General features: G+C 30.5%; 1 protein-coding gene across 11 annotated transcripts; it reads right to left on the bottom strand.

Annotated features, from left to right (window-relative positions):
- Positions 1 to 68: 68 nt before the first annotated feature.
- On the bottom strand, positions 69 to 23,864 carry LOC145184157 (uncharacterized). Of its 11 annotated transcripts, none has more exons than XM_090093247.1 (17): positions 23,738 to 23,864; positions 23,320 to 23,424; positions 23,050 to 23,106; positions 17,044 to 17,071; positions 10,164 to 10,218; positions 9,906 to 10,057; positions 9,579 to 9,701; positions 8,677 to 8,724; positions 8,482 to 8,587; positions 6,303 to 6,494; positions 4,641 to 4,747; positions 3,098 to 3,189; positions 2,714 to 2,740; positions 2,535 to 2,608; positions 2,250 to 2,408; positions 1,935 to 2,071; positions 69 to 387 (listed from the first exon to the last, which is right to left on the bottom strand). In XM_090093247.1, exons 2-17 carry the CDS (start codon positions 23,410 to 23,412, stop codon positions 251 to 253), a joined length of 1,587 nt encoding a protein of 528 aa, XP_089949373.1. In that variant the 5' UTR covers positions 23,413 to 23,424; positions 23,738 to 23,864; the 3' UTR covers positions 69 to 250. The 11 variants fall into 11 exon arrangements, 9 of the variants coding, with proteins under 9 accessions (XP_089949373.1, XP_089949372.1, XP_089949374.1 ...); XM_090093246.1 differs by having other exon boundaries at positions 23,697 to 23,835; XM_090093248.1 differs by lacking the exon at positions 23,738 to 23,864 and adding an exon at positions 23,536 to 23,655.
- Positions 23,865 to 25,687: the final 1,823 nt, after the last annotated feature.

The following is a 25,687-nucleotide window of genomic DNA, read 5'->3' as shown; positions in this document are numbered from 1 at the left end:
CTTTTACACTGTGACCTTTGACTAACGCATAATTACTCTTGAAATTTACAAGAAAAATAGAATCATAATAGAAAAATACGTTTATATCAAACTTATTTGCTGAAACTTTATCAACAAAATTATAAATAAAAAAAACATAAATAAAATGTTCAGAATCAATCATTCAACTATGATTGATTTGTTAACTGATGAATTAACCAACCAACCATCAGCTTATCGTCGTCAATTTTATCTTTTTTGTTATAAAAAATCAAACTTTCTTCGAGTTTATACTCTTCGGAAGACGCGTAGTAACAATTACAACAATTATCGCACTTAAAGCAATCAACGTACAGTGGCGAGCAAAATAATAGGTGCGAACCAAAAAACTAACAAATACGAGAATATCTTTGAAACAAATAAAATAAAAATTTGAATTTTTATTAGAACTTTTATTTTATTACATAAATAAACAGAAATTAATAAATATTAAGTTATTAAATATATATAATATATTTTAATTTAAAAAAAATAAATTCCACACCGAGCAAAATAATAGGTGTAAAATAAAAAATGAAGATGGAGGTCAATAGGGTTGCAAATTATTAATATTTTGTTGCATACCCTTTATTTTTTAATACTTCCGTGCATCTTGACGGCATTGAATCCACTAGTTTTCTGCAAACTTCTACAGGAATGCTGTACCAAGCCTCCTGGAGCATCATCCACAGTTCATTTCTATTTTTTGGATTTTGTCCTGAAATTTTAAGTTTTAACTGGCTCCATAAATTTTCAATAGGATTTAGATCCGGTGACTGAGGTGGCCATTCTAAAACTTTTACATTATTGGTCGTAAACCACTCTTTCGCAACTTTGGATGTATGTTTTGGGTCGCAGTCCTGTTGGAAATGCCAAATTATCGGCATATTTTCTTCGGCAAATGGCAACATGACATTATTTAGTATGTCTACGTATGTATATTGGGTCATAATATCTTTGATCCAAAAAAGTGGCCCCACACCGTACCAGGAAAAGCAACCCCACACCATTATATTTCCTCCGCCGTGTTTCACTGTTTTCGCAGTGAAGCGAGGTGAAAGTTCTTGCTTTGATGGTCATCTTACATACTGTTTTCCATCAGAATTAAATAAATTAATCTTAGTTTCATCACTCCACAAAATATTACGCCATTTTTTGGTCATATCTGGTCCCCGCCAAGCAATATGAATTTTTGCAAAAATTTTTCTTTTCATAATGTTCTTTCTACCAAGTAATGGTACTTTCCTCGGAGTTCGAGCTGGCAACTTACTTTCTAAAAGCCTTCTTCTAACTGTCCAAACACTAATATTTTCATTAATTTCATTTAAAATTTTTGTTGCTGGCTTGAATGGGTCTTTTTTTGAAATAATTGTAATGTGATCATCCGTACGCTGACACGTTTTGCGTGGTCTTCCTCTAGTCTCACGTGATTTTTCTGGTTTTAAGGCATTTGTAACTTTATTTTGAGAACATCCCATCGTAACTGAAATTTCCTTGTAAGTTTTTCCTTGTTTTCTTAAATTTCTAATAAGTTTTCTTTCTATCGCTGTGCAATGTTTTCCTCGTCCCATTTTATATCTAATTCTAATTCAATACAAATATGAAATGTTATTATTTTATATAAGTTGCATAAATATTGACCTTACCTTTATATCAACAACAAATAAAAATAATAAAATGTTTTTAATCTTACAGCAAACAGGTTAAAATAAGCACACACCTATTATTTTGCTCCACCAAATTTGTAGGTTAAATATATAAATAGGGTATTCCCCTCATAAATTTGTAAGAAATTGGAAATATACTGCTCTCTGTTATAATGAAATAAGCATAGTTTGTGTAGCAATCAGTTCCTAGATGTCACTTTATAAAATATACTGTAAAATGTCAATTTAAGTGAAATTTATTATTCACACCTATTATTTTGCTCGCCACTGTAAATGCAAAGTATTCGTTAAACGGAAACGTAGCACTTTTATTTTCAGCCTTTGAGTTTTTTACGTTGGACATTGACCACGTATAGAACATACCAAATATTAATGAGCCAATAGATCTACACAGAAAGAAGAAGAAGGAGAAACATGTTATTTTATTGTTTACTGAAAATTAAAATTAGGTAAAGCCCGATTATCTAATAGCAGATCTTTGTGAAATAACTCGAAAGAATTTTTTTCTGCATCAATTGCATTGTATAAACATAAGTAACGGTGAAAAGGAAATTTTGATCCAACCTTCCCACTGAAGCCATAGACAAACCAAGCCCGTTTGCCACTCCCAATAAATCAGACTCAACCGAGTTGTTTATGAACATATTAACACACAAAATCCCCGAGCTGTACATTGTCCTCATAAGACATTGAGTAATCCATAATGCTACCCATAAACTGTTTCTAAATAAATTTAAAATTTCTCGTCGTTTCTTCATTACAACCGTTTGATTTTATAAACATATTTACTTGTCGTGATAAAAAAAAAGAAAGTTGTTTAAACATGAGAAGAAAAAACAAATATCTTACCTATTTTTTATCATTCCATCCGTCGGTAGTAAAAAAACAAGAGCACTGAATAGCAGTGTAGTTATGCAGAACATCTAAGAAAAAATATTCTCCCAAAATCTAACTAACTTCTCATGAATTGTTAGCATGATATAATATTTACATTGAAAATTGTTTCAAAAAAAAAAAAAAAAAATTACCCTTTTTGCACCAAACTTGTTAACTAACTTAAAAAAAAAAAATTGTTAAATTATATACATATGTAAATACGGTTTTACTACATATACATACCGCACAATACAATGCAAAACTAACCTAACCGTTACATATACCGCATAATGCAAAACTAACCGAAGTGTTAAACATGTTCCGGAGAGCACTTTTAAGTTTCAATTTTTAAAATTTAATACCGACGTCATAAATTAGGTTTTAAATGGGTCTAATGCGATAATATATTGTCTTAACATATTGTGTGTGAGTTAAAAAGAAACAGAAAAAAAAGATGAAAATAAAATCTCACAATCTATCAACAGTAAAATAAAAAGAAAATATAAACATTATAAAAGTACTTTTAAATATTGTACCTTATTTATAACTAAAAACTGTATAACAATCATTGTAAAACCAGTAACCAAGTACAACAAACCAATATCAGAGGTTGTCATCCCCAACCCATCTAAATAAATTTTTTTTACTCAAGCAGTATTGTAATATTAAATGTGATGCTCATGTGCAGGTTTTTTAGAGAAGAAGGAATTTTTAAGTTTTCTATTTTGATCTTTTTTTTTGGGTCTAAGACATAAGACACAAAATCTGTAAGAAATGGCTATGATGTGCAAGTTATAACATGTGGCTGTTATGTACAATATGTTAGAGCTTTATTTAGGTACACGAAAATTATATTAGGACTTGTCTAATCCAGTATGCCCTATATAAATATTTTATCAAAAAGCAACTTTCAAGGAACACCCTAAAGAAAGTACATTTGTTAAATTTTAGTTTAAAGAATCAGAATTCGGAGTAAAAATGACAACTTTTTAAGTGTTTTATGTTTGTAAATTTAAGCTAGCCTCTTCCTTAACCCAAAAAATCTAAATTTTCTGCCTAAAGCAATACTGTCATTCTACATGACGCTCGCAAGTAATAACCTGCTCAGGAGATGGGTGAAAATATAAAAAGCATCTAAATACATTAGAAAACATTTGGACCAAACTGAAAAAAATGAATATTTGCATATATAGAGAATTCATTAGATTACTTAATACAGATTTAAAAGTGCCTCTAAAACTGATACTATTGCAAAACAGACTGGACATTTGCTCATGGTATGACCTCAAATTCTGTTGGAATAATTTCACACAAGTTCACTGAAAAACTTCTTGTTACCTAAGACACTTATAAAAAAAATCTGTAAGAAATGACTATGATGCGCAAGTTATAACATGTGACTGTTGTGTATAATAATACACTTATAACCACATATAACTTGATTAAATACTCATTTAAGCTGATTTAATATAGATAACCATTCTAAAAAAATTGATGGATATCATTGTCACTAATGATGAAAAATTTAATCTAACATACAGAAAAATTTGCATTAAAAAAAAAAGAAGATAAATTAACTACTTTGTACAAACAAAATTGTCAGTTTTGAGGTGTAATGTGCATGCAGCTGCAAAAATAAAAACAATTGCTGTGAAACAGCTCAAATTTAATCAAATTTTATAATTTTATTATTGCAAATGATAAAAAGAAATTCTGTGTCAGCAACTACCTGAATTTCTGCTTGCTGCAAAATGCGATAAATAACAAAAACATCAAAAATGAGGATTAACTTATAACAAACCAATAAGTTCTTCAACAGCAGATTCTTTTTCTTTCACATTTTATACAAGGGCAAAACGTAATTTAATTTTTGGTAGCTGTTTCATCCTAGTGTAGGTATTCCTAACCACAAATGAATATAAACCATCTTAATTTAAGTCTCTTAAAGTTTGAACATATACTGATTTGATTTAGATAAAAAGAAAAAACATCTTGACCTGAGAACCTGTTTATATCGTTGCTATAGTATTTGCAGAGAATGGTATTCATTTTCCTCAAACTTACAATGCAAAAACTTACTGTATTGAACAGAGGTTGAAGCAAATACTGGAAACAAGTCTTCGTAACCAACTGTTGTCATAGAATACAGCCCATACAAAATAATTGATAGCAAAAAGCTTTTGTTTCTAAAAAAAAAAAAAACTTAAATGAGGGATTTACTTTGAAAGTGGCGTAAGTCCAAATTTGTTTTTTGACTGCAGTGATAACATTACAATTATTAACAAAAAATTGAGGTTAGCTGTCATAAACAACATTTTCTCGTTAAGTTGATTTCAAAACATATGATAATTCTGAATACATAAATTTACATTTCTGATATTTAAAAAATATCAATATATTTAAATGCTATTATTTGTAATGAAATTAGATAAACATTTTAGCTGATGAATTAGCTGATCAATTTAAAACTTCTGAACTTTCCAAAAAGTGTTTGCAATCTTAAAAATAAAATGCTACTAATATTAAACTTGTGTGCAAATAAAATTCATTGCGGCTAAACAAGTTTATTCAGCAAATTTTATTTTTAAAATGGTACAATAAGGTTAGCAGTTGCTTGTGTCATATCTAGTGTAAATTTCAAAATATTTTTTTAAAAGTCAGTAATTCCAGTTTATGCTCAAACATATTTTTGTACATATTAATTTGATGTAGAGTTATTAATTATATAATTAGCATTAATTTGATGAATATTTAGTGCAGTCATAAGTTTAAGTAAGGATTATGGTTAATTGAATTTGTTTTTAGAATACAATAATTTTTAATCATGTTTCTGGTCCAACTTGGTTTTAATTTTTGTAATGCATTTTCATTTTATTATCCAGCAAGAATCTAGTATTTGCATTTACTTTTAAAATGTTAAACATTTTAAATTATCTAATAAAGTTTTACTAAATATGGAATAGTTAACATATTTACGATGTTAATTATTTTATAATTAGTGTATAATTTAAAAAGGAGAAAACAAACTTAACCAATAGTAAGCTGCTATTTTTGATAAATTGTTAACTTTTAAGAGTTTTTCTTGAGCTCTCTTTATTGTGATCAATAGCTAATTAAGTAGCATCTTTTCTAACTAGCCCTGCAAGCAGAAGTTGCAATTGAAACTTTTTCTAGCTATCCTATTCTGTACCTTATGCTTGGTAGGGCTATACTTGTAATATTTGCAGGAGTTCTTTGTCCTATTCAATGATTCTGAATTTCATTTTGGAGAGAGACTGTATTTTTTCTATTATATTGTGACTCTTTGACATTTTCTTATTTCTTTACCTTGTTTAGTTCAAGTTAAAACCTTACTTTTCCTTGCTAGATTGCTAGCTTCATTTTAACTTCTTTTGTTTTAACTAGAGTTTTAATTAGAGATGAGAAAATTTTTTTTCTGCAATTAATGGTTCACAAAATAGGAATATATACAAGGTTAAATTTGATATTGAAGTTCAACATATCATTATTTGTTACTAATTAATTGAATAAATTATCTATTTGGAGTCTTTTGTCAGTCTTAATCAGCTTTATTCCTTAACATTATGCATATGTAAACATATATCTGTGTGTATATGTATATATATAAAATGCATATATTTATATTATCTGATGATATACATATCGTCAGTTAATACTGACATGTGATAATTCACATATCATCATATAATATAATTATATATTGATATTACAAACATTTACGTGAATAATCTGTAGTATTTTGATTTTTGAGATAGACAATGACAACAAAAAACATTTGACTTTTGTTGGACATCTTTTTCCTCATTAATTAATGCCAACTCATCATTAGTATGTAAATCTTCCTTCAAACTGCTGAGTTCTGTGGATTGATTTTCACTAACAACATCCATTTCTTCTTTTAAATTTTTTTTCCTTAAAATGAAAAACTTAAATTATTTCTCTAACATGAAAAATCTTTAGCTAAAAACAAAAATCTTTAGCTAAAAACAAAGACTAAACTATATACTTTACTTCTTCAAATAAAAACATAACAACATCACTGCAAAACTACCTTCAGTTGGTTCCAGGAGATTGCCTCCATGGACAATAACTTCCCAGACATAAACCCCTGGGACAATTACTGGTGGACAATTACCCTATGAACGTACTGTTAATTTAAAGCATAAGGAATAACAGTCTAGTGATAAATGGCATAGAGGTTAATGAACTCAGGGGTGATTATAATGAAGATTGTTGCTCATGATAGGGTTAATGAAAAGAAAAAAGTAGAGTGCATAAATTTTTTGGTCTTGGGTTTTCTAATGCTCTTGAAGTATCAACAATTTTTAGCAATTTTAAAAGTTTCTGACATTTTTTTCTACAACTAAGCATTATTAATTTAATTACTTAAAATAGTTGTACAATACAAGTACACATGTAAATAAAAATCTGTATTATGCTTTGTTGTCAAACATTTTTGTTTTCTTTTTGGATTCAATACCTGAATGGGTAAGTTCATCTAATTTTTCAGGGCAAACTGTTGCCGATGCTCAGTCTCTAAACAAATATGTTTCTTGGTGGCTTAGGTGTGGCATAGAAATTGTGTCAGACTCATAATAAGCTGATTGATTTTGTTCTCATAGCAGTCTTGTTGGTATTTTGTTAGAAGGATTAGCAGGAGCATTAGCAATATAAGATCTTCAAGATATTACACGGTTTCCACTTTATGTTTTGCACAAATCTTTTTCATCCATGCTCAAGAGACCACAACTCGGACAATTCTTCTCATGTCAAAAATAAACTCTCAATGGGTCCAGAAAACAATTTTAAACTTCTTGTAACTCTATTAAATTTAAATATCAGATGCCTCAGAGGTAACTACTTTGCATGTAATAAATACAAAACAACAGAAGTGGTCTACCAAGGTGCTTTTTGAGCAAATGGATTACACCTTGGTGTGTGCCAGTATTGATAGTTGTGCCATTATACTCAGTAGCCATTATATCCTCTGTTTTTACCTTATTCCCTTTTAGAAAGTCCCAGATATTAGATTTATTAGATTCTCAGGTCCTCTATTAAAAGGTGTCATGTGCCCTAGGTAATCTGAATTTGGCTCTCTAACTAGATGCATATTCTTCTACAACAATCCATTCATGGTTTTTATTACCTTTTCTAATTTAAACTCTGGTCTTTGCAAATGTCTTAATTTCGAGGCCATCAAAATAGAGTCCATTCAACTGGTTAGTTCTGGTTGCAGTTTCTTACAGTTGGTTAGTTACAATTGGTTAGTTCTAGTTCTTTGTTTCTTGTGCTGCTTGTTATAAATATCTTATACTTTATTTTCAGAGGTAACACTGAAACCTGGGTGTGTTGTATCCATTCTTGAGTCATCCTCATAAGATTTTGTCAAAGTATTTACATAGTCAACTTGTTAATAAATTTTGATTCATTTGTGATATTTTTCAATGAAGTCAAATAGTTTTTGGTGTTTTTGTTGTAACAAAGTTTCTTTGTAGCCTCTACATCGATTCTGCTGGTGATCATTTTTAGTTGATTTTGTTGATCAATAATATCCTTAAGTTCGGATGTACAACTGGGCTATTTGGCAGTCATAAAATTGGGATGCCATGGGACATCATTAGATGACTTCCAAGATTCAAAATACTTTACTCAATAACTAGCAAACTCATGGAGCAACTACTGCCCAACCTCCCACTTCTTACTTTATTTAGCCCCACTTAATATGCATACACATTTTTATTAAATTTATTTATTTAGAAAAAAAAGACCTTTATATCTGATGATAACTTAAAATTGCTTTCATAAGAAAATGGTAAAATATAATTGGTCAAATAGGAGTAGTTTTGCAATGATGCAACAGCATGCAAAAAATTATTTAGACAAAAAATTCAATTCTTACTGGTCATTTTGTGGAAGTAGAACTAATGCAATAATAAGTGATAAAAATATTCCAAATGCAATTATCAAGTTGGGGAGTAAAACTTTAAAAGTGTCAAAAAATCCACCTAAAATAATATTACAACACATTGGAGAAAGAATCTATATGTATTAGGGTTATCCTTTAAATATACGAACTCTAAGGAAAATAAATCACCTTTAGTGAAAACTGTAGGATATTTTTGGGTTGGAAAGACAAGAAACCCTAGGTACAAAATAATAAAAGGTTAATGCATTAAACATGTGTGTTTATCAATACATATACATACATACATACATACATACACATACATACATACATACATACATACATACATACATACATACATACATACATACATACATATATACATACATACATGCATATACACACACACACACACAAACACACACACACACACACACACACACACACACACACACACACACACACACACACACACACACACACACACACACACACTAGTAAAGTAATTTTAATGAAGTCTATAATTTATTTTTAACTTAAAATGTCTTCTTGATTTGTCTACCTACCTACAATTATTTATTTATATATATATATATGAACCTGATAATCCTTATTAAAACCCTACATGATTAAAATAAACAAAAAAAGTTACTGTAAAAACAGTAAAATGTTACGATTGGTTTATACTTTATGAAAGAGAGGGGATAGGAGAAGGTGTTAATTTATCAGAGAAAGGGAGGCAATTTCACTGCCAGGTTTGCTCTTGTAGCTGTTTGCCTTCTATAAATACCAGTATTGGTATTTAAAACTTAAACAAATAAAAAAAAGTAATTACAACTTAAATAAAATCTTAGCTTAAAAAAAAGTTTATATTTCTAAGACCAAAATTTTGTTAATATTTATTACTGTTCTGTAAATAAATTACAAGTAAATTTTAATCACTTTTTAGTAGGTTAAAAACTCTTTTTTTATATAAGTTAGGAAAGGATCCTAGAAGTCTTATATATAAAAAGTAACCAATTTTATTTAAATAAATAAAAAAAGAATAAAGATTAAAATAAAAAAGCTAAAGTTAGTAGTTAAGGACTTGCCAGCCATGCTTGGGCCAATAACATATCCAATATTGTTAGCTGAGAATATTAAACTCAATCCAACAGCTAGATTTGTATTATCTGCAACATCAGACACAATTGCTTTAGTGATGACAATTAGCCCTAAAAAGAAATTCAAAAAATTCAAAAAAAATAATTTATCATGCAACAATACTATTGTTACTTCATCTCTTACTAACTTTCAAAAGTCAAGTTTAGGAACACTAACACTTATTTAATTTTTTTAATACAATATCATATCAAAAACTAATTTAAAAAATGTGCAGTCACATTTAACTAAAAAAACATAAATAAGTAAATTCAAACCCATGCAAAGACCCTGTAAAGACCTTGAAAATACTGCCCACAAGTAATTATAGCTAAACCCAAACATTAATGTTGTAGCTGCTAGGGTTGATCCAGCCACGAGCAGAGATTTCTTTTTTCCATATTTGTCACAAAGATAACCCCACATTATGCTGAAACAAGTCAATATTTAAAAAATATTTAAGAAAAATGGAATTGGTGAAGAGAAAAGCAAGTTTAACATTATTATTAAGAGTTGAATATAATATATTTAAATACCTGCTAAATATTCTGCTTATTGACATTGAAGATGAAACGATTCCTGCATACTTTCCTAATAGAAGTATTTTTATTATGTTATTGACTTAAATAACTTATATATTTAGCTAAACTTAGATGACTAAGCAAATTCTTAAATTTTTTTTTAACAGATATGTCTAAGTAATGATATAGGGTACTAACATTGCAAGTTGTAATTAATCTCATTTCAATGCAGAAACGAAGAATTTAAGTCTACCAAATATCTAGTGCTTGATTTCAACATTCAGCCATTTAAAGGCAGGTACAATTTGTGTCACTCAAGACAGTCATCAAAACAAATAAGGAATTTAAAAGAACCGTCATATATCACTGCAACTTCATAACAACTTCACTAAATATCTACAAATAACTCAAAAAAAAATAGTTTGTCAGTTGACTCTTGATTTCTCAAATGCATGACTAATTTATTAGAAACAAATTTAAAACAAGAGATTTTTTAATTTAATGATCATTTAAAGTGATAATTTTAAATGCTTTAGAAAATAACCATAACCATCAGCTTTTACAAAAGCTAAGTCACATGTATTAAAGGACACTTATTGTGTATACTTATTATAACCATATCATTCTATTAGATATTCCTATACCGTTATAATAGATTTAAAAACATGATTTTTACATTAAATTAACATATTGCATAGGATGAAAACTAAAACTAACCAAGAAGGATGTAATTGAATTGCGTGAAGAAACTATTTACGGCGGATTTGATTGACGTAGTTTATTTGATATGTTGTAAATATAGTTTAAGCGGTTTATTTTATGAGCATATTTGAGGTTCTTTGTATAGTATAAATTGAAGGAAAACTTTTTGTAAAGGGAATTTTAAGGAGAAGAGAAAATGTAGAACTGAAACGTTGTGTTCGCTGCGAGAAAACAACAAGCTAACCGGGCACATGATGGAGCCATCTTCGAATAATTAGAACATCTTTGAAAAATACGATGGTATATCCGATCCCGCAATTTAGTCGCAGCGAACAAAAGTTGTTGCAGAGAAGCAACGCGTTGAGTTGACAGTGCTCTTTCCAGTTTTGTTGCGAAGTAATACTTAGTCTTCGATTGTTTGTGAGTAGAAGATAAGAAGGATGTGAAGAGAATCGAAGATGTCTATTTATCGAGTTTTTCCTTTGGATGCCTACGTGGCATGAGTTGTGTACGAAGCAGAAGATGAGAGATGAGGAACAAATGGATGTCTCTTTTGCTGATCTAAAAACGTTTCTCGTGTTTGGCAGAGTAGCCTGACGAGAGGGTGCGACTGGCGTTGTAGTTGGATTGCCAGAAGCGGTATTTGAGATTTGGATCCGCAAAAGAAACAATTGTTGTGATGTTCCGCAAAGCAAGAGTTGCTTTGAATTAAATGTGATCCCGAAGGATCAAGGAGGAGTGTAATTGAATTGCGTGAAGAAACTATTTACGGCGGATTTGATTGACGTAGTTTATTTGATATGTTGTAAATATAGTTTAAGCGGTTTATTTTATGAGCATATTTGAGGTTCTTTGTATAGTATAAATTGAAGGAAAACTTTTTGTAAAGGGAATTTTAAGGAGAAGAGAAAATGTAGAACTGAAACGTTGTGTTCGCTGCGAGAAAACAACAAAGGATCTCGTATTTTGACTCAGCATACCAAAGTTCTGTAAAACAGTTCCAACAGCATTTAACTATTTTCTAAGAACTGGCCTTTGATTTTTTGATTGTTAACAAATACCAACTAATAAAGTGCAACCTTTTATAACAGTCATTTATAAAAAAATGCGAAAGACTTTTTGAATATTCTCCATCGTCAACTTTTCGGGCAACACTATTTACTAAAGATTGGGACATTTTGTACAAGTTTGTACAAAATATCTTCAATAATTTGATACATGTCAGATGTAAACAGACTAAAGAAAGTCTGTAGGCATACATCTGTTTGTCAAATTAAACTCCAGTTTTAACGAAAGCTTTTGCTTATTGATTTTTTTAATCTTTCAGAGGAACCCATTCATCATCAAACGCGTCGAGAGTTGCTAGAAACTACTTTTAAACCCTCCATGAAAACCCTTCGGAGGGATAGTAGTACTGTCATTTTTGATTATAAAAATGAAAAATTTGAAATCATCTGTATAGGTTTAAGAAAGAAAATTTGATTTGAAATTTTTCCTCTGTTTAAAAATAGTTTAAGATGATATCATTAGAGCTTATTTGCATTTTTAAAGCATTTATAGAAAAAAATGTAACTAAAGTGTTTCATGAATACTAAAATAGCAACCTTTCAATATAATGTGCTCTCCTGAAATTTATGATAACTTTAATATTAACAACGATTTTTTCCGGGAAGTAGCAATTATCCTGTTACTTTACCTTTAGAATTAGCCCTGTATAAAACACAATTTTAGAAACAGTTCTTAAAAATGCCAAACTCAAAAAGAACTCATGAAAATTGTAGAAAAATAGTTTGGATACTTTGTATGAAAAAGTTTAGAATTCCACATAGCTGCAATAACTTCTCATTTCGGTAAAATATGAGACAACTGGCTACAAAGGATTCTCTAGTGATGGAGCAAATTGCAGCTTCAGTTGTTGGTGCCAAAGAAGCAGCCCATATGGAACTGTCAAACTTGCACAAAGAAGAGGTGGCCGCCTCTTGAGTCTCACAAAAGGTACTAAAAATTTCTCCAGAAGCTACTATTGAGATATGTACTAACTTTAAACTAAGAGTAATATTTCTTAGTTTATTATATTAAAAATACCTTCGCAAAAGTATCCTTGAAAATTGCTTTATTAAATGAAATAAAAGACAATAGATACCAACTGATTCCTCTAATTTGAAATTGAGTCAATGCTTAAATAAATACTTAAATATTTGTTCATTAAGTACACACTTCTTAACTTATATATCAATTTGCGAACCAAACATATCCAAAAAATATCAATTTTTTATTTAGCTTATACCAGTAAACTTTTATCAATGCAGCAGGCTAGAAGTTAAAATTTGTCAAATAGATAGAATATGATATTTGCAACTTAGGCTAATGTTTGAATACCACATGGAATTTTTAATTAAGCTTGAATTTTTTTAACATACAATTACAATAAACCATAACTTTTGACTGTATATTTTAGGACCATCACATGCCAAAAAATTTTTTGGTGATGAAACCATTTCTGGAAGCTGAAGATCTTATAAATATTCAAACCAGCAGTGACTTGTCCAATTCTTCAATGAAGAAACTGGTGTCTACCAAAAATCGTGTTACCAATAGCTATGTTGTTGAACCCAACTTTCAAGTAAAGTTTATTGAGGTTGTAAAGAGGCTGTCATGTTTTCATTTCATTCAAACTAACATTGAGATCTGGAATGATAAATCACAGAAAAGGAAGCAATTAGTTGTGGACTGCAAAAACCTAGAAGAGTTTTCGAATGATGTCCTGTTCAAAAGGCAAATCTACACTCATCACATTATGAAGCTCGGACTTGATTATGGGTTTTATTTCTCCTTAGAGTGTTTATTTCCTTCTGTCATGTGATTTGAAGCTAGTCAATATTGTCTGTGGCTTGCACTTCCATTCAAGCTCTCATCCATGTACTTGGTGTTAAGTTGACTAAAAGACTCGAACATTTGCTTCAAAAAGAAGTTGCTTCAAAAAGAAGTTGCTTCAAAGCATTTCAGGAAATTGGCCAGGACTTAAAGAGAGCCTAAGATTTTATGAATGTAGTTATGAGCCTCTTTTAGCTATGCCTGACAATACTCTGACCTTGGACTTCGTTCTACCAATGGAACTCCATCTCCTCCTTGGTGTTGTCAGCCATGGGTTTAATGTATTAAAGGAAGAGTGGTCTAAAGTTAACGAGTTGCACAAGGGTCTTCACATTAAGCCTCAGTCTTTCCATGGAGGTCAGTTTGCTGGAAATGAGTGTAGAAATTTTCTCAAAAATGTTGATGTCCTTCAGAGATTCGCAGAAGAATGTGCTTTCAACATTTTGGGATTGTTGTTTCCCTGAGAAAATTTGACGCAGTGGTGTCTGCCACCTTTGGAATGTCACTGGAGCTAGACTATATTGAAAAAATCTCAGCATTTCAGGTCTCTTATCTGGCTCTTGACAGAGTGTTACTCCAAAAGTCCATTCAGTGTTTTACCACATCCAACACTTCACACAAAAGAGTCAAGACTTGCTTGGGAAATATAGTCATCAGGTTAATGAAGCACTTCACCATGGCTTCAAGATTCATTGGAATAGATACAAGAGGCCAATTGCCATCCAGAGTATGGAAAGTAGCTTCAAATTTGTCTTGTGGACTATACAGCAAGAATCTTTAAAGAAAATTTATTTTTTATTTGGCCAGAAATTAGGACTTTATGAACTTGTTGTTAGGAATAATTTAAATTATCTAATTTTCTTTTGATTGACAGAGTATTCCGTTATAATGCTAAGATTAGCATTGTTAACATGATTGTTGTTTATTCTCAGGATACTTTGCTACATGGAATTCAGAAAGTATTCTATACTTGAGAATGTTGAATAGATCACTGTATAAAAAGGCCACACAATTAAAAGCACGGTACCTTATGTTTCTAATTGTTGAATGTACAAATAACAAAAATTTATGTTTATTATATACTTTTGAACTTTTGAATGACGTAGAAATGCAAAATAAACTAAATGCTCTCATTTACTTTCAACTGTGTGGGAGAAAACTTTCAAATAAAATTTTCTTTCTCAGATGTATGCAAAGGGTTTCAAATTTTACATTTTCGTAATCAGGAATAATACCATTATCAACCCTGCAAATGGTTTTTATGGAGGGCTTAGAGTAGTTTTTAGCGATTCTCGACACGCGTTTTATTATTGCTATTCATTTAGCATTTAATTGGTAATTGTGGTGTTATATTCAATACCACTGGTAATTGTGAGGCAACAGGAACTTGATCAGACGGCTCATCATCACAAATTATTACTCCTTTGTTTTCACTCTTTGTTTCACATGTTTCGCTGCTGCCGTTATCCAACTCTTTAGATAAATGAAGACTTTTTACGACGCTTTATGTGGTCATCAGATCCTGTGATCAGTGCATTACGATTACAAAAGGACCCTAAAATAGAAAACTTTCCAGATGGTGTTATACAACTCTTGAAAGAAAGTCACTCCTCTTTAGTTTAAAAAGATCATAATGAATTTTGCATAACTTTGAATAGATAGACTGTTGTTCATGTAGTTATTTTTGTTCAAACTTATATTGTACATACAATATTTTATGTAAACCAACCTTTTACTCAGTTTTCATTTTTTGTGATTAAATCAGTTTAGTCTTATTTCTATTTTCTACTAATGAAAATAAAAAAATTATGTAATCTGCTAATTTACCGATTGAGCAAAATGATTTACTTAAGCAAAAACAAATTTTTTTGACAAATAAACATGTTTATCTAGCAATCACACTTGTAATACTAACCAATCACATTAAAACCTAAAATGACAAAAAAATACATGCAAGTTTTGTCCAATTAATCTTAATTATGGCCCACTGTTTATTGATTTAAGTGTGTTAGCGACCGTTTATGAGCAAACTGCTTTTACTTTTAACCTAAATTGTAACGATATTGGAGACTAAGATATTGTTGCAATTTAGGCTACGAATTAAAGTAATTATCCTGCTGAAATGCCCAAAAAAATAGCTTAAAAAGGTACGGAAAACCAGTGATTAAGAAGGTACGGAACATGAAAGTAATGCTTAGACGATCGCAAATAAAAAAAGACATCTTGTAATAGTAAGTTGTAGCTGAATTCAGGTAGAAAATATCTCTAATAAAAGACTATGAGACTAGATGAAACTGCCATTATACTTCAATACGTCTATTTACAAGAAGAGCTTTTGAGTACGAAATTAAAATTTTATTTCAAATGAAGCATCTTTCGAAATTGTTGCTGATTCTCCTGAGTCTCTATCAATCTGAATCTCTGTCTTCTTTGTTAAAAAATCTTTCACTATTTTAAATGAGCTCAATAACGCTCGAGGATGAAAATTTGATGAGTCGCTCTCGGCAAAAATTCAAAAAGATGCAGTTATTTGAAAATTGAGGAACACGTGGTAACAATTTCTAAAAAGAGTATAATATTTAATGACTATTAAACCTACCAGTAACTTTTTACAAGTTAAAGAAGTTGTTTGGGTGATGAAAACTTCGATGCGCTGTTTTTTAAAATTTATTTAAAAAGTAAAGAGGAATAATTACATATCTATATCATATCTAAAAATATTTTGTCTAATTTGAATGAGTCATTTTATTGACCTTATTAAAATTTGACTAAATTGTTGTGCTAATATCTTTCAAGAACCGGTATTATAAATCCTGGGATCATTGAGCTAGGTAAATGTAATCTCAAAATCCTGGAATCCGGGAATTGAAAATGTAGTCTGGTATTACAAAACCTGCAGAAAGTACTTATCAAATTTACCATGTTTAAAAATGCACAGAATAATTTCGTTTAAAACAAATGAACGACCGGAATCAAGGTTTTAGCCGAAACCGATGGTACAGTACCTTCGGTTCAGTAACCGACTGCAACCAAAGCCATAACCGATTTTTCAGCCGAAACCATTACCAAAACCGAAAGCTTCTTATCACAATTTAAAACTAAAGCGCAATACGTGTTTGAGAAGCAACTACATTAAAAATATATTTGAAATATTTCCATCATTGTAAATATACGTATTTAAAGTATGCTAACAGAGATTTTTTTTTACTCGAATGTTTCCTAATCAAAACCTTTTATTACTACACTGTTTATAGAAATGAAAAAAACAAGTGCCACTAATGTTTCATTTTATGCATTAATTCTTTTAAAGAAATGCTACCTGCATTTTCTTCAGTGACGTTGTATTCCTAAAAAAAAGAATAATACATATGGTTTGAGAGTCAAAAAGTATGAAAATAATCAAATAGATTTAATTACAAGGAATCTAAATTTCTCTTCAAATAATTTTTACATTCATTACCTTCATTAGTTTTATTATTTTTGTCCGCTGCATTTTCCTCTCCTTCTTCTCCTCCTCCTCCTCCTCCTACTCATCATCATCATCATCATCATCATCATCATCATCATCATCATCATCATCATCATCATCATCATCATCATCATCATCATCATCATCATCATCATCATCATCATCATCATCTTCATTAAAGGAATCATATGAAATATTCTTCCATTCAAAGGAAATTACCTCAAATTCTTTTGAAGGAGATATTGCATTTAGAAGAAAATCTTATTAAGGCAACAAAAGTAAGTTTCAAACTGTAATTGGACGTGAAAACGAAACCAAGTTTGCTGCAAGATTTTTTATTATGTTAACAACGTACCTTAAAACCAATAATCTAATACTTCTTTCGTGCTATGATAAAAGAACAGGAAGAAAAGGAAACTTTTCTTCATGTTCTTTCATTATAGCACAAAAGAAGTATTAAATTATTGGTTTTAAGTTACATTCCATCCATTCAAAAAATTGGGACGAAAGCAAGTTTCCATCTCTGGCGAAACAGTTTAGACTGTAACGTTTTCTCCGGATTTGTAAGAGCCTGGTTTAGAATTTCACTAAATAATTTTACAAACATTTAGCGTATTTTCCGAACCAGGTTTTAACTTCATTTCCAATTAATTAAACAAACTATTGTTTAAAAGTGAATGATTTCCTTTCAAACTGAGTTCTTCTTATTGATAATCAATATTTATTGCCTAAAATTTTTTGGAGTTTAGTTTAATATCGAAAAAGTTTTTTGTAATAAATTCAAATTAAGACAAATATTTTTTGGTAGTTCAGCTTAATGTTGAAAGCACATTTTTAACGAAAATTGACACCGAGACTATCTACCAGAAAATATCCAGGGGCGTGTCTAGGGGATGTCTGCTACGTCGCTGGACATACCCAAAATATGTATATATACATATTTTTTCACAACTTCAATATTTCGTTAAGTAAATATGATGCGTCGGTAGATAAAAGCAAACAGAGCGAATAATTATAATAAACTAAAGCAATAATTAAGCAAACTATACAAGGTTAACTGTTCGAACGGATGGTAAGAAGTTATTAATCCGGGATAACAGTTAGATTTACGGTTTAGTATTTTATTATACGCCAAGTTAGAATTATTTTGTTCTATCTCCAAGTTTAAATGTTGGGAGAAAGTTTTTGATTTTTTTCTTAAAGTAATAATTATTTAAAAACTTAGTCTTAATTTTTAAAGAAATAATAACTTATGCTTTAAATAATTTATGCTTAAACAAATTAGAAAAAAACTTGTAAAATAGAGCGCATTTTAGAAGTAATCATTACTTACTAAAATTAATAACTCATTTTCTCCCAACTTTTAAAATAGGAGATAGAATTAAATAATTCTAACCTCGCGCATAGTGCTTGTCAAATCGAGAACGGTCTAAAGTTTATTAAAAAAAAAAAAAAACGATTTATATATTTAAACGGAGGTTGTTTTAATTTTTGACTTAAACAAATTAATAAGAAACTTGAATGGACATACCTTTTTTTATTAAGTTATAAGGTACTTCATTTTTTAAATATTTTCTTTTGTTAATTTAAAAAAAATAAAAGTAATTATTTCTTAGAGAACAAATTCCGGACTTTCCTTTTCAATTACACCCTGAGTAAAGTTTTAGTCAAACTCTATTGATATTTATCATCAGGAGGAGAAGACTGTAATTAACAACAAGCATATATTAAAATATATCAATGGACATCCCCAACTATTTTATACAAAGCTGTGTATCTTTTTAATTACTTGCATTTTAAAAAATATAAAAAGAAAGAAAGGGTTTTAAACATTAAAAATAAAATTTGGACTTCCCTTGGTACATACACCCTGTTTAGTGAGTATTTATTAAACATTTCTTAAACATAAAGTTTAGACAGTTTTTCAACAATTTTTTTTGCTTCATATAAGAATAGGTCGTGTGTAATTGTTAAGCGTTGGTGCTGACTATGGTTATCATCATTTTCTTCTAAAAATAGATAGCGTGCGAAGCGATGATGTTTGATAATGGTTAGCATCATGTGCGATAAAATATCGGGCGATTGCTAAGCCGTCTTACCTCATATATGCGTTTGTGAATGAGGAAGGGGGGGGGAGGGGGATGCTAAAATTTAACTTTTTTTTTTTTTTTGGGGGGGGGGGGGTTAAAACTGCGTTTTGGGGGGGGGGGGGTTAAAACTGCGACTTACCCAAAAAAATTCCTGTACACGCCCCTGATATCTGCGCGTGTTCTAATGTGTTGTTTACAGTAAACGTGCATAATTTTAAATAGCAAATTGTTTTAAAACGTCATTGTATTAGGTTTTGTTTGACGAGATCTTGTTAAAAAAGTGAAAACTACTTTAGACAGAAATCCTGAGATTTCTGTTCGAGCTTAAACAGATAAATTTAAGACAAGTGGTTCCATTATACAAAGAATGAAGAAAGTTTGTGGCACTAAATCTTATAGAAAGAAAAAAGTTACTCGATGTGAAGAAAAGCAAGAAAATGTTGCAAATCGTCGTTCAAAGCTGTTTTATAAAAAATGATGTGCTAAAAAAATTTGTTTGATTATTGAAGATGAAACCTATTGTGCTGCATATTTCCAATCTTCTCTAGACACCAATATTATTCAGCAATTATTCACAAGAAACTGAATTCCAAATACAAATATATTGGAATGCAAAAATTCGCAAAAAACCAAAACATACATCAAAGAATGCCATTTTTAAGATGCCCGATTAAGCATCATTTAGCTACTCTGGGACAACTTTAAACTGGTTTAAAGTTGTCCCAGAGTAGCTAAATGATGCTTAATCGGGCATCATTTAGCTATTCTGGGACAACTTTAAACCAGTTTAGCTACTCTGGGACAACTTAAAACCAGAGAGCATAAAGTAGATTTCGTTGAAAAACAATGAAATCCACCAAGTTGTCCCGAATTACGTCCTATCGAAAGATATTGGGCTATTGTCAAAGGAAAACTTAGGTTCAATATAAAAGAAGCTAAAAACATCCAAGACTTCAAGAATAAATGCATTAGAGCTACCAAGAAAGTCCAGCCGAAGACGGTGCAAAAGCTGATGTTGAGTGTAAAACGCAAAGTGCGTACATTCTCACTTACACAACTTAACAAACGTAAGTGAAATTTAAGAATGTTAATATATGTATTTCAAAACATATATAACATTCAATATTAAAATACCATTGCTTAATAAATATCCTTAAAAATATCCCCGCAGATTTTTTCTTGTACATGTCTTTTCTGGTAAGTAATCAGTACTCTTTTGAATCACTTACCAATGCTGAGGCCAGTGGTAAACTGAAAAAATCTGGGGCCCCTAGGCTAATGACATATTATGGGCCCCTTGTGCAAAAGTTACCAATCTGACAGAAAAAATAGTAATATGTTGATGAGGCTTCCCACAGACAGGAGTCAGAGAGATCAACTAGTTTGTAGGAAGGAGAACTTATCTCGAACACCTGAATACGCAATAGGACGCTTCTGCATAGCAACCAAGATGCTGTCAATGATTTATAGGAAAACGTTTATTCTAAAATCTTCCCTTGGTAACAAGCTAACTTCCTCTTTATTGCCTTCATGAAAAGTAGTTTGAGTACTTCTAATACGCTTATGTGCACTTAGCTTGTTGTATGCATTATTACCAGTAAACTCCTGACCTTTACGTTCAAACAACTCAAACTCTTTTCTTAAACTGCTCATGTAGTCAGTTAGTGATTGCATCAAACTAACAGCTGTGTTAAGGTCCAAATCTATAGCTAGTAGACGTATCCCTGAAGCGATCCATAATGGTCGACAGAGTTCAGCCAAAATTTTAAAATCAAGCTGATTCAGCTTCTTAACTAAACCGTCTTGTGTCTGCTCTTTCACAGACATTGTCTCTAATATTCTCCAAAGCATTTTTTATTTCATGGTAAACCAACTACAAAACCTTTGCTGCCTCTGCTCTGGCTGACCATCTGGTTTCACTAAGACTCTTCAAAACGGGTGTTGAGTCCAGGTTATTCTTAAGCACAGACCAGCGATGCGTTGAAGTACTCATAAACGAGTAAAGTTTCTCAATAATGTCAAAGAACTATGATGCTTATGATATGCAGTTTGCTACTTCATTTCCTGCTAAGTTCAATGAGTGTGCAAAGCACGGGATGTATTCAGCATATGAGTTCTGTGACTTTATTATTGCTTGAACACCGTGGTAAGTTCCAGATATGTTACTAGAATTATCATATGATTGACCACGACTGTTTGTAATGTCGATACCCACTTTTTCTAAAATTGCCAAAAGACTTATTGAGATTTCATTTGCAGTATATCCACTTATGTCAAAAAACTTGAGGAAACGCTCAACGAGTACGCAACTGTCTTCAGGTAGATATCTAACAATGCAAGTTAATCGATCAACCTTGCATGCATCTGGTGTGCTATCACAGATACTGAGTAGTACTTAGCACGCTTAGTTTTGCGTTGAAAGTAACTGCGTTGAAAGTAACAAACTTTGGTCCATTATCGTCAATGCCAAACTTACTTCCTGTTTCGTTGTCATCATCATTTTCTACATTTCGAACATCTTGAGAATGAGATGTTGCCTTGGACACAGCAGCAATTTTAGCAGGAGGATCGTCAAGAGGCATTTGTTCTGTAACTGTTATTGACAGTTGCTTCCAAAACATCTTCGCGAGTTTAACAGTTTTTGGCATTACTTCTGTGTGTGCTTCTATTGCACGTTTTCTTTCACGACATCTTAGAGCTATTGACTTATGATGATATGACATTTTAGCAACTTCACAAAAGATCGGTATAATACTGTATATCAAGCTTTATTTACTTAGGAACAAGATAATGTTTCCATGATTATCACATATGATCAAAGCCTGAATCTGACTGACAGATTATAGATGATAGACGCACGGCCTTGTCATGGGGCCAAGGAGTCCGTGCACGGGCCCCCTAAAATCACGGGCCCTTAGGCTGCAGCCTAATTAGCTTAATGGACAGTCCGCCACTGGCTGAGGCTCTATTTCAAACTATTAATTTCATTTTGTAATATATAAAAAACTAAACTTAAAAAAAGAAGAGTATTTCAGATATTCTTCGCTTAAAAACTTTTAAAAGATTTTTTCAAAAATTAAATAAAAAAATGTTTCATTAACATTTGCTTTCATAGTATTAAATGCTCCAAAGATGGCGTGGATAAACATGCACAACAAGTTCAAAAAACTACCCAAAGTGAGTTAAAAGTGGAAATATATAGTGATTATGTCTCAGGTGTGTTTTGAGAGCCCATGATAAATATCAAGCAAGATGCGAAATTCAGGGTGAACTGGTAAGATGGTAATGGCATAAAGGATACGGAGTCTGGTGCTGACAGAAATTCATTTCATATTACTTTTACACCCTTTAAACATTTTCCGGGAAAAATAAATATGTAAATATATAAAAATGTGTAAAAGAATAATGTAACTAAATTCAGCTAACTTGCTATTTTTTTGCAGTGACAGGAAAAAAAAATTTAATCAAATCCTTCGGTTGATAGCAGAATTAAAAGTTTACTAAAAAGTAATATTTTATGTTTTTAAAAATGTTTTTAAAAGATTTTTAAATGATTTATGTTTTTAAAAATGTTTTTAAAAAAGTAATAATTTATGTTTTTAAAAATCATTTAATTTTTCAACTTTGATTATAAGTTCTCCTCATACTTTTAGTCTTTACGTTTATTTTTTTTTTTTTCACTTTAAAAGCTCCAATTGTTTAGATAGTTTAGGAAATGATTGCCATTATTTCCCTACTTGTAAAAATTAATACTATAAGCTGTTACCTTGACAAGTTGCGGTAAATAAGAAGAAAGATTGGTTGTCATCATTCCATTGAACAACTGTAAAAGAGAATTTTAAAACTATATATTTCTTCAATTATTCTTTTAAAGCTTCAAATATTTTTTCTGGTTTTATTTACTCGAGCGTTGTAACACTCTTCAAACAAATTTATTAGTTAAGATATTGTTAATTCTCAAACGAATCCTCGTTTAATAAAGGTTTTTACATAATATACTAAGTTTGCTTTAGAAAAACGAAAATATGCCACTTACTATAAGCAAATACACAACTACACAAATTCCTAAGGGTAATGGGGTAGCACCACTTCCATACAAACCGTTTTGTAAAATACGCAATATTTTCATTCTGATCTAAAGCTGAAAATATAGAGAAAGTAATGAGGTGATAATAATAATTGTATTATGTAAGTATTGGCGTTTGGTTTTTTCGTTACAAATGAATAATAACGAAAATAAAAATTTCCATACCAGTACTTTATTAGTTATTATTCATTTGCGGAAAAAACCGAAACGCCATTGCTTAACATTAAGTAACGACGTGATTTCGGGAAAATAAAATTTCTAATTGCAAACTTTTTTAGCAAATCCTTATCACGAATGTTTGTTTGTTTATAAAATTTTCTACCAACCTTTAAAATGCTACCAAAATTAATAGATAATAAAAAATTACTTCCTCTCCGACAGCAAAGATATTTGAAGTTGCATAAGTATTATTATTGAACAAAATTATAATCGGGGAATGAGAAACTGGAAATAATGATAAAATAATAAAACTTGTTCAAAACCGATAAAACTGGTTCTCATCACATGATCTTTTTAGAAGGAGACTATAAAAAAACGTGATGACCTTTTAGGAATTGATTTTTTATTACGAGCCTATTATGTTAACTGATTAAAAACATTGTTTCAAATATTTTAATCAGAAAATGGTTCAAAAAACCGAACTAAGTTATTGGTTAATAAAAGATTGATTTTTCCGTTGAAGAGTTGTAGTTTTTTAAATTTTTATATTTATAATATTAAAAAAAGAAACAAACAAAAACAAAAACAAAAACTGCGTCACACTAAAATTTAAAAAAATGCAAAATAGGCATAGTGCAATTACAGCTAGATAGGCAAATATGTTTGCCTCGTTTAGCCATCATTTTAATCTTGTTATTTTTATTTGAATGATTTCTATAACAAATAACTCTCCTTTAAGGTTTGAAAAAAAACAACAACTCCATGATGGATTGAATGCATTTACGATGGAGACTTTGTTGAAAATTTTTAAGTATTGTTTAGTTATCGAGACCTTTAAGAACAACAAACATTTTTTGTTCTTTGGAAAGCACTTTTTCTTTTAATATCAATGTTTGAACTAGTAGAACAAGAAAAAGCTAAACTAGTAAAAGTCTGTTTGATATCTTGGTGTTAAATCTTTTATTCCTTTGTTAATTTTCCTAATCTTATTCTTATAATACTGTTTGCACATATTTGTTAAGAAAAACAACAAAAATAAATAAAGAATAAAAAAAGTAAAAAAAAACAAACAAAAGATTTGTTGTACAAGCTCTCGCAAAAAAAATGTAGGGGAGAGTGGGGAGAAGTGGGACGCGGGAGAAGTGGGACGCCCCTATAATTTTATTTCGCAGCAGCGCCAAATTACTATTATTTAATGTAAACGTATAAATTTTATGTGCTCTTTTTATTAGACATCGTTTCTCGTCCCTGCGCGCGGTGAAAACCCCTTTTTTTGAAAGTACCCCAAAAAAGTACTTTTGCTGACAGCCTTGTAACTCGTGTATGTATTTATTTTAGGCAGTTATTGCACTTCTTTTTATTTTATAGGGAAATGCACTTACCATTTAACATTTAGTAGTTAAATTTATGTTTTAGCTTTAACTGTGTGGCTGTAATTTTAGTTTTATTTTGTCTTCCCTACATAGGGGTGAAGCGGGACAAAGAAAAAAGTCGCTGTCCCACTTCTCCTTAACGGTTTTGCGTTATTTTGTTGCGGAAATTTCTAGAACATTTTAGCTACGGCTTTTTATAGTTTTCAAAATAAAAATATTGAGACGTTTAGTTGAAATATTTAATTTTAGTTTTAGTTCTTATACAGTTGATTAAAAACAAAATTTAGAAAGAGAGACCTTTATTAAAGTTAAACTTGACTTGATTCATCATTTTTATTTGGAGCAAATTGAGAGTTCTTTTTACATCAATAATTTGAAAGCATATGTAAATAAAGTTGTTATTTCATAGTAGTCTGATATTAGATACATCTCCCTCAAATGTCCCGCTTCTCCCGCACACTTGTCCCACTTCTCCCACACTTGTCCCATTTTACCCCAAAAGCAGGGTTCCTCTTAAACTAAAAAAATATATACTTTATTAAAACATTCTGTCAATCTTAGGGGATGCATTTGGTGCCCCAAATATTGCTTTATTTGTTAAGACTAGTTTGGTTCAGTTCATACATCAAATAAAAAAGATATTGCAATTATCCTGAAAAAAAAAAATCGTGTCCCACTTCTCCCCGCTCTCCCCTATTCATAATAATTATGGCTACATTTAATTCGTGAGAGCTTGTATTTACTTACTACAACCATTAAAAACAAAATCAATCTTTTCTTTTTTT

This window comes from Hydra viridissima, unplaced genomic scaffold (assembly GCF_058129835.1).
Source record: "Hydra viridissima isolate aposymbiotic clone 2 unplaced genomic scaffold, HvirCarnegie_v1 scaffold_7, whole genome shotgun sequence".
NCBI lineage: Eukaryota > Metazoa > Cnidaria > Hydrozoa > Anthoathecata > Hydridae > Hydra > Hydra viridissima.
Note: the sequence above shows the minus strand (reverse complement) of the source record. Positions and strands in the feature narration are given on the sequence as shown.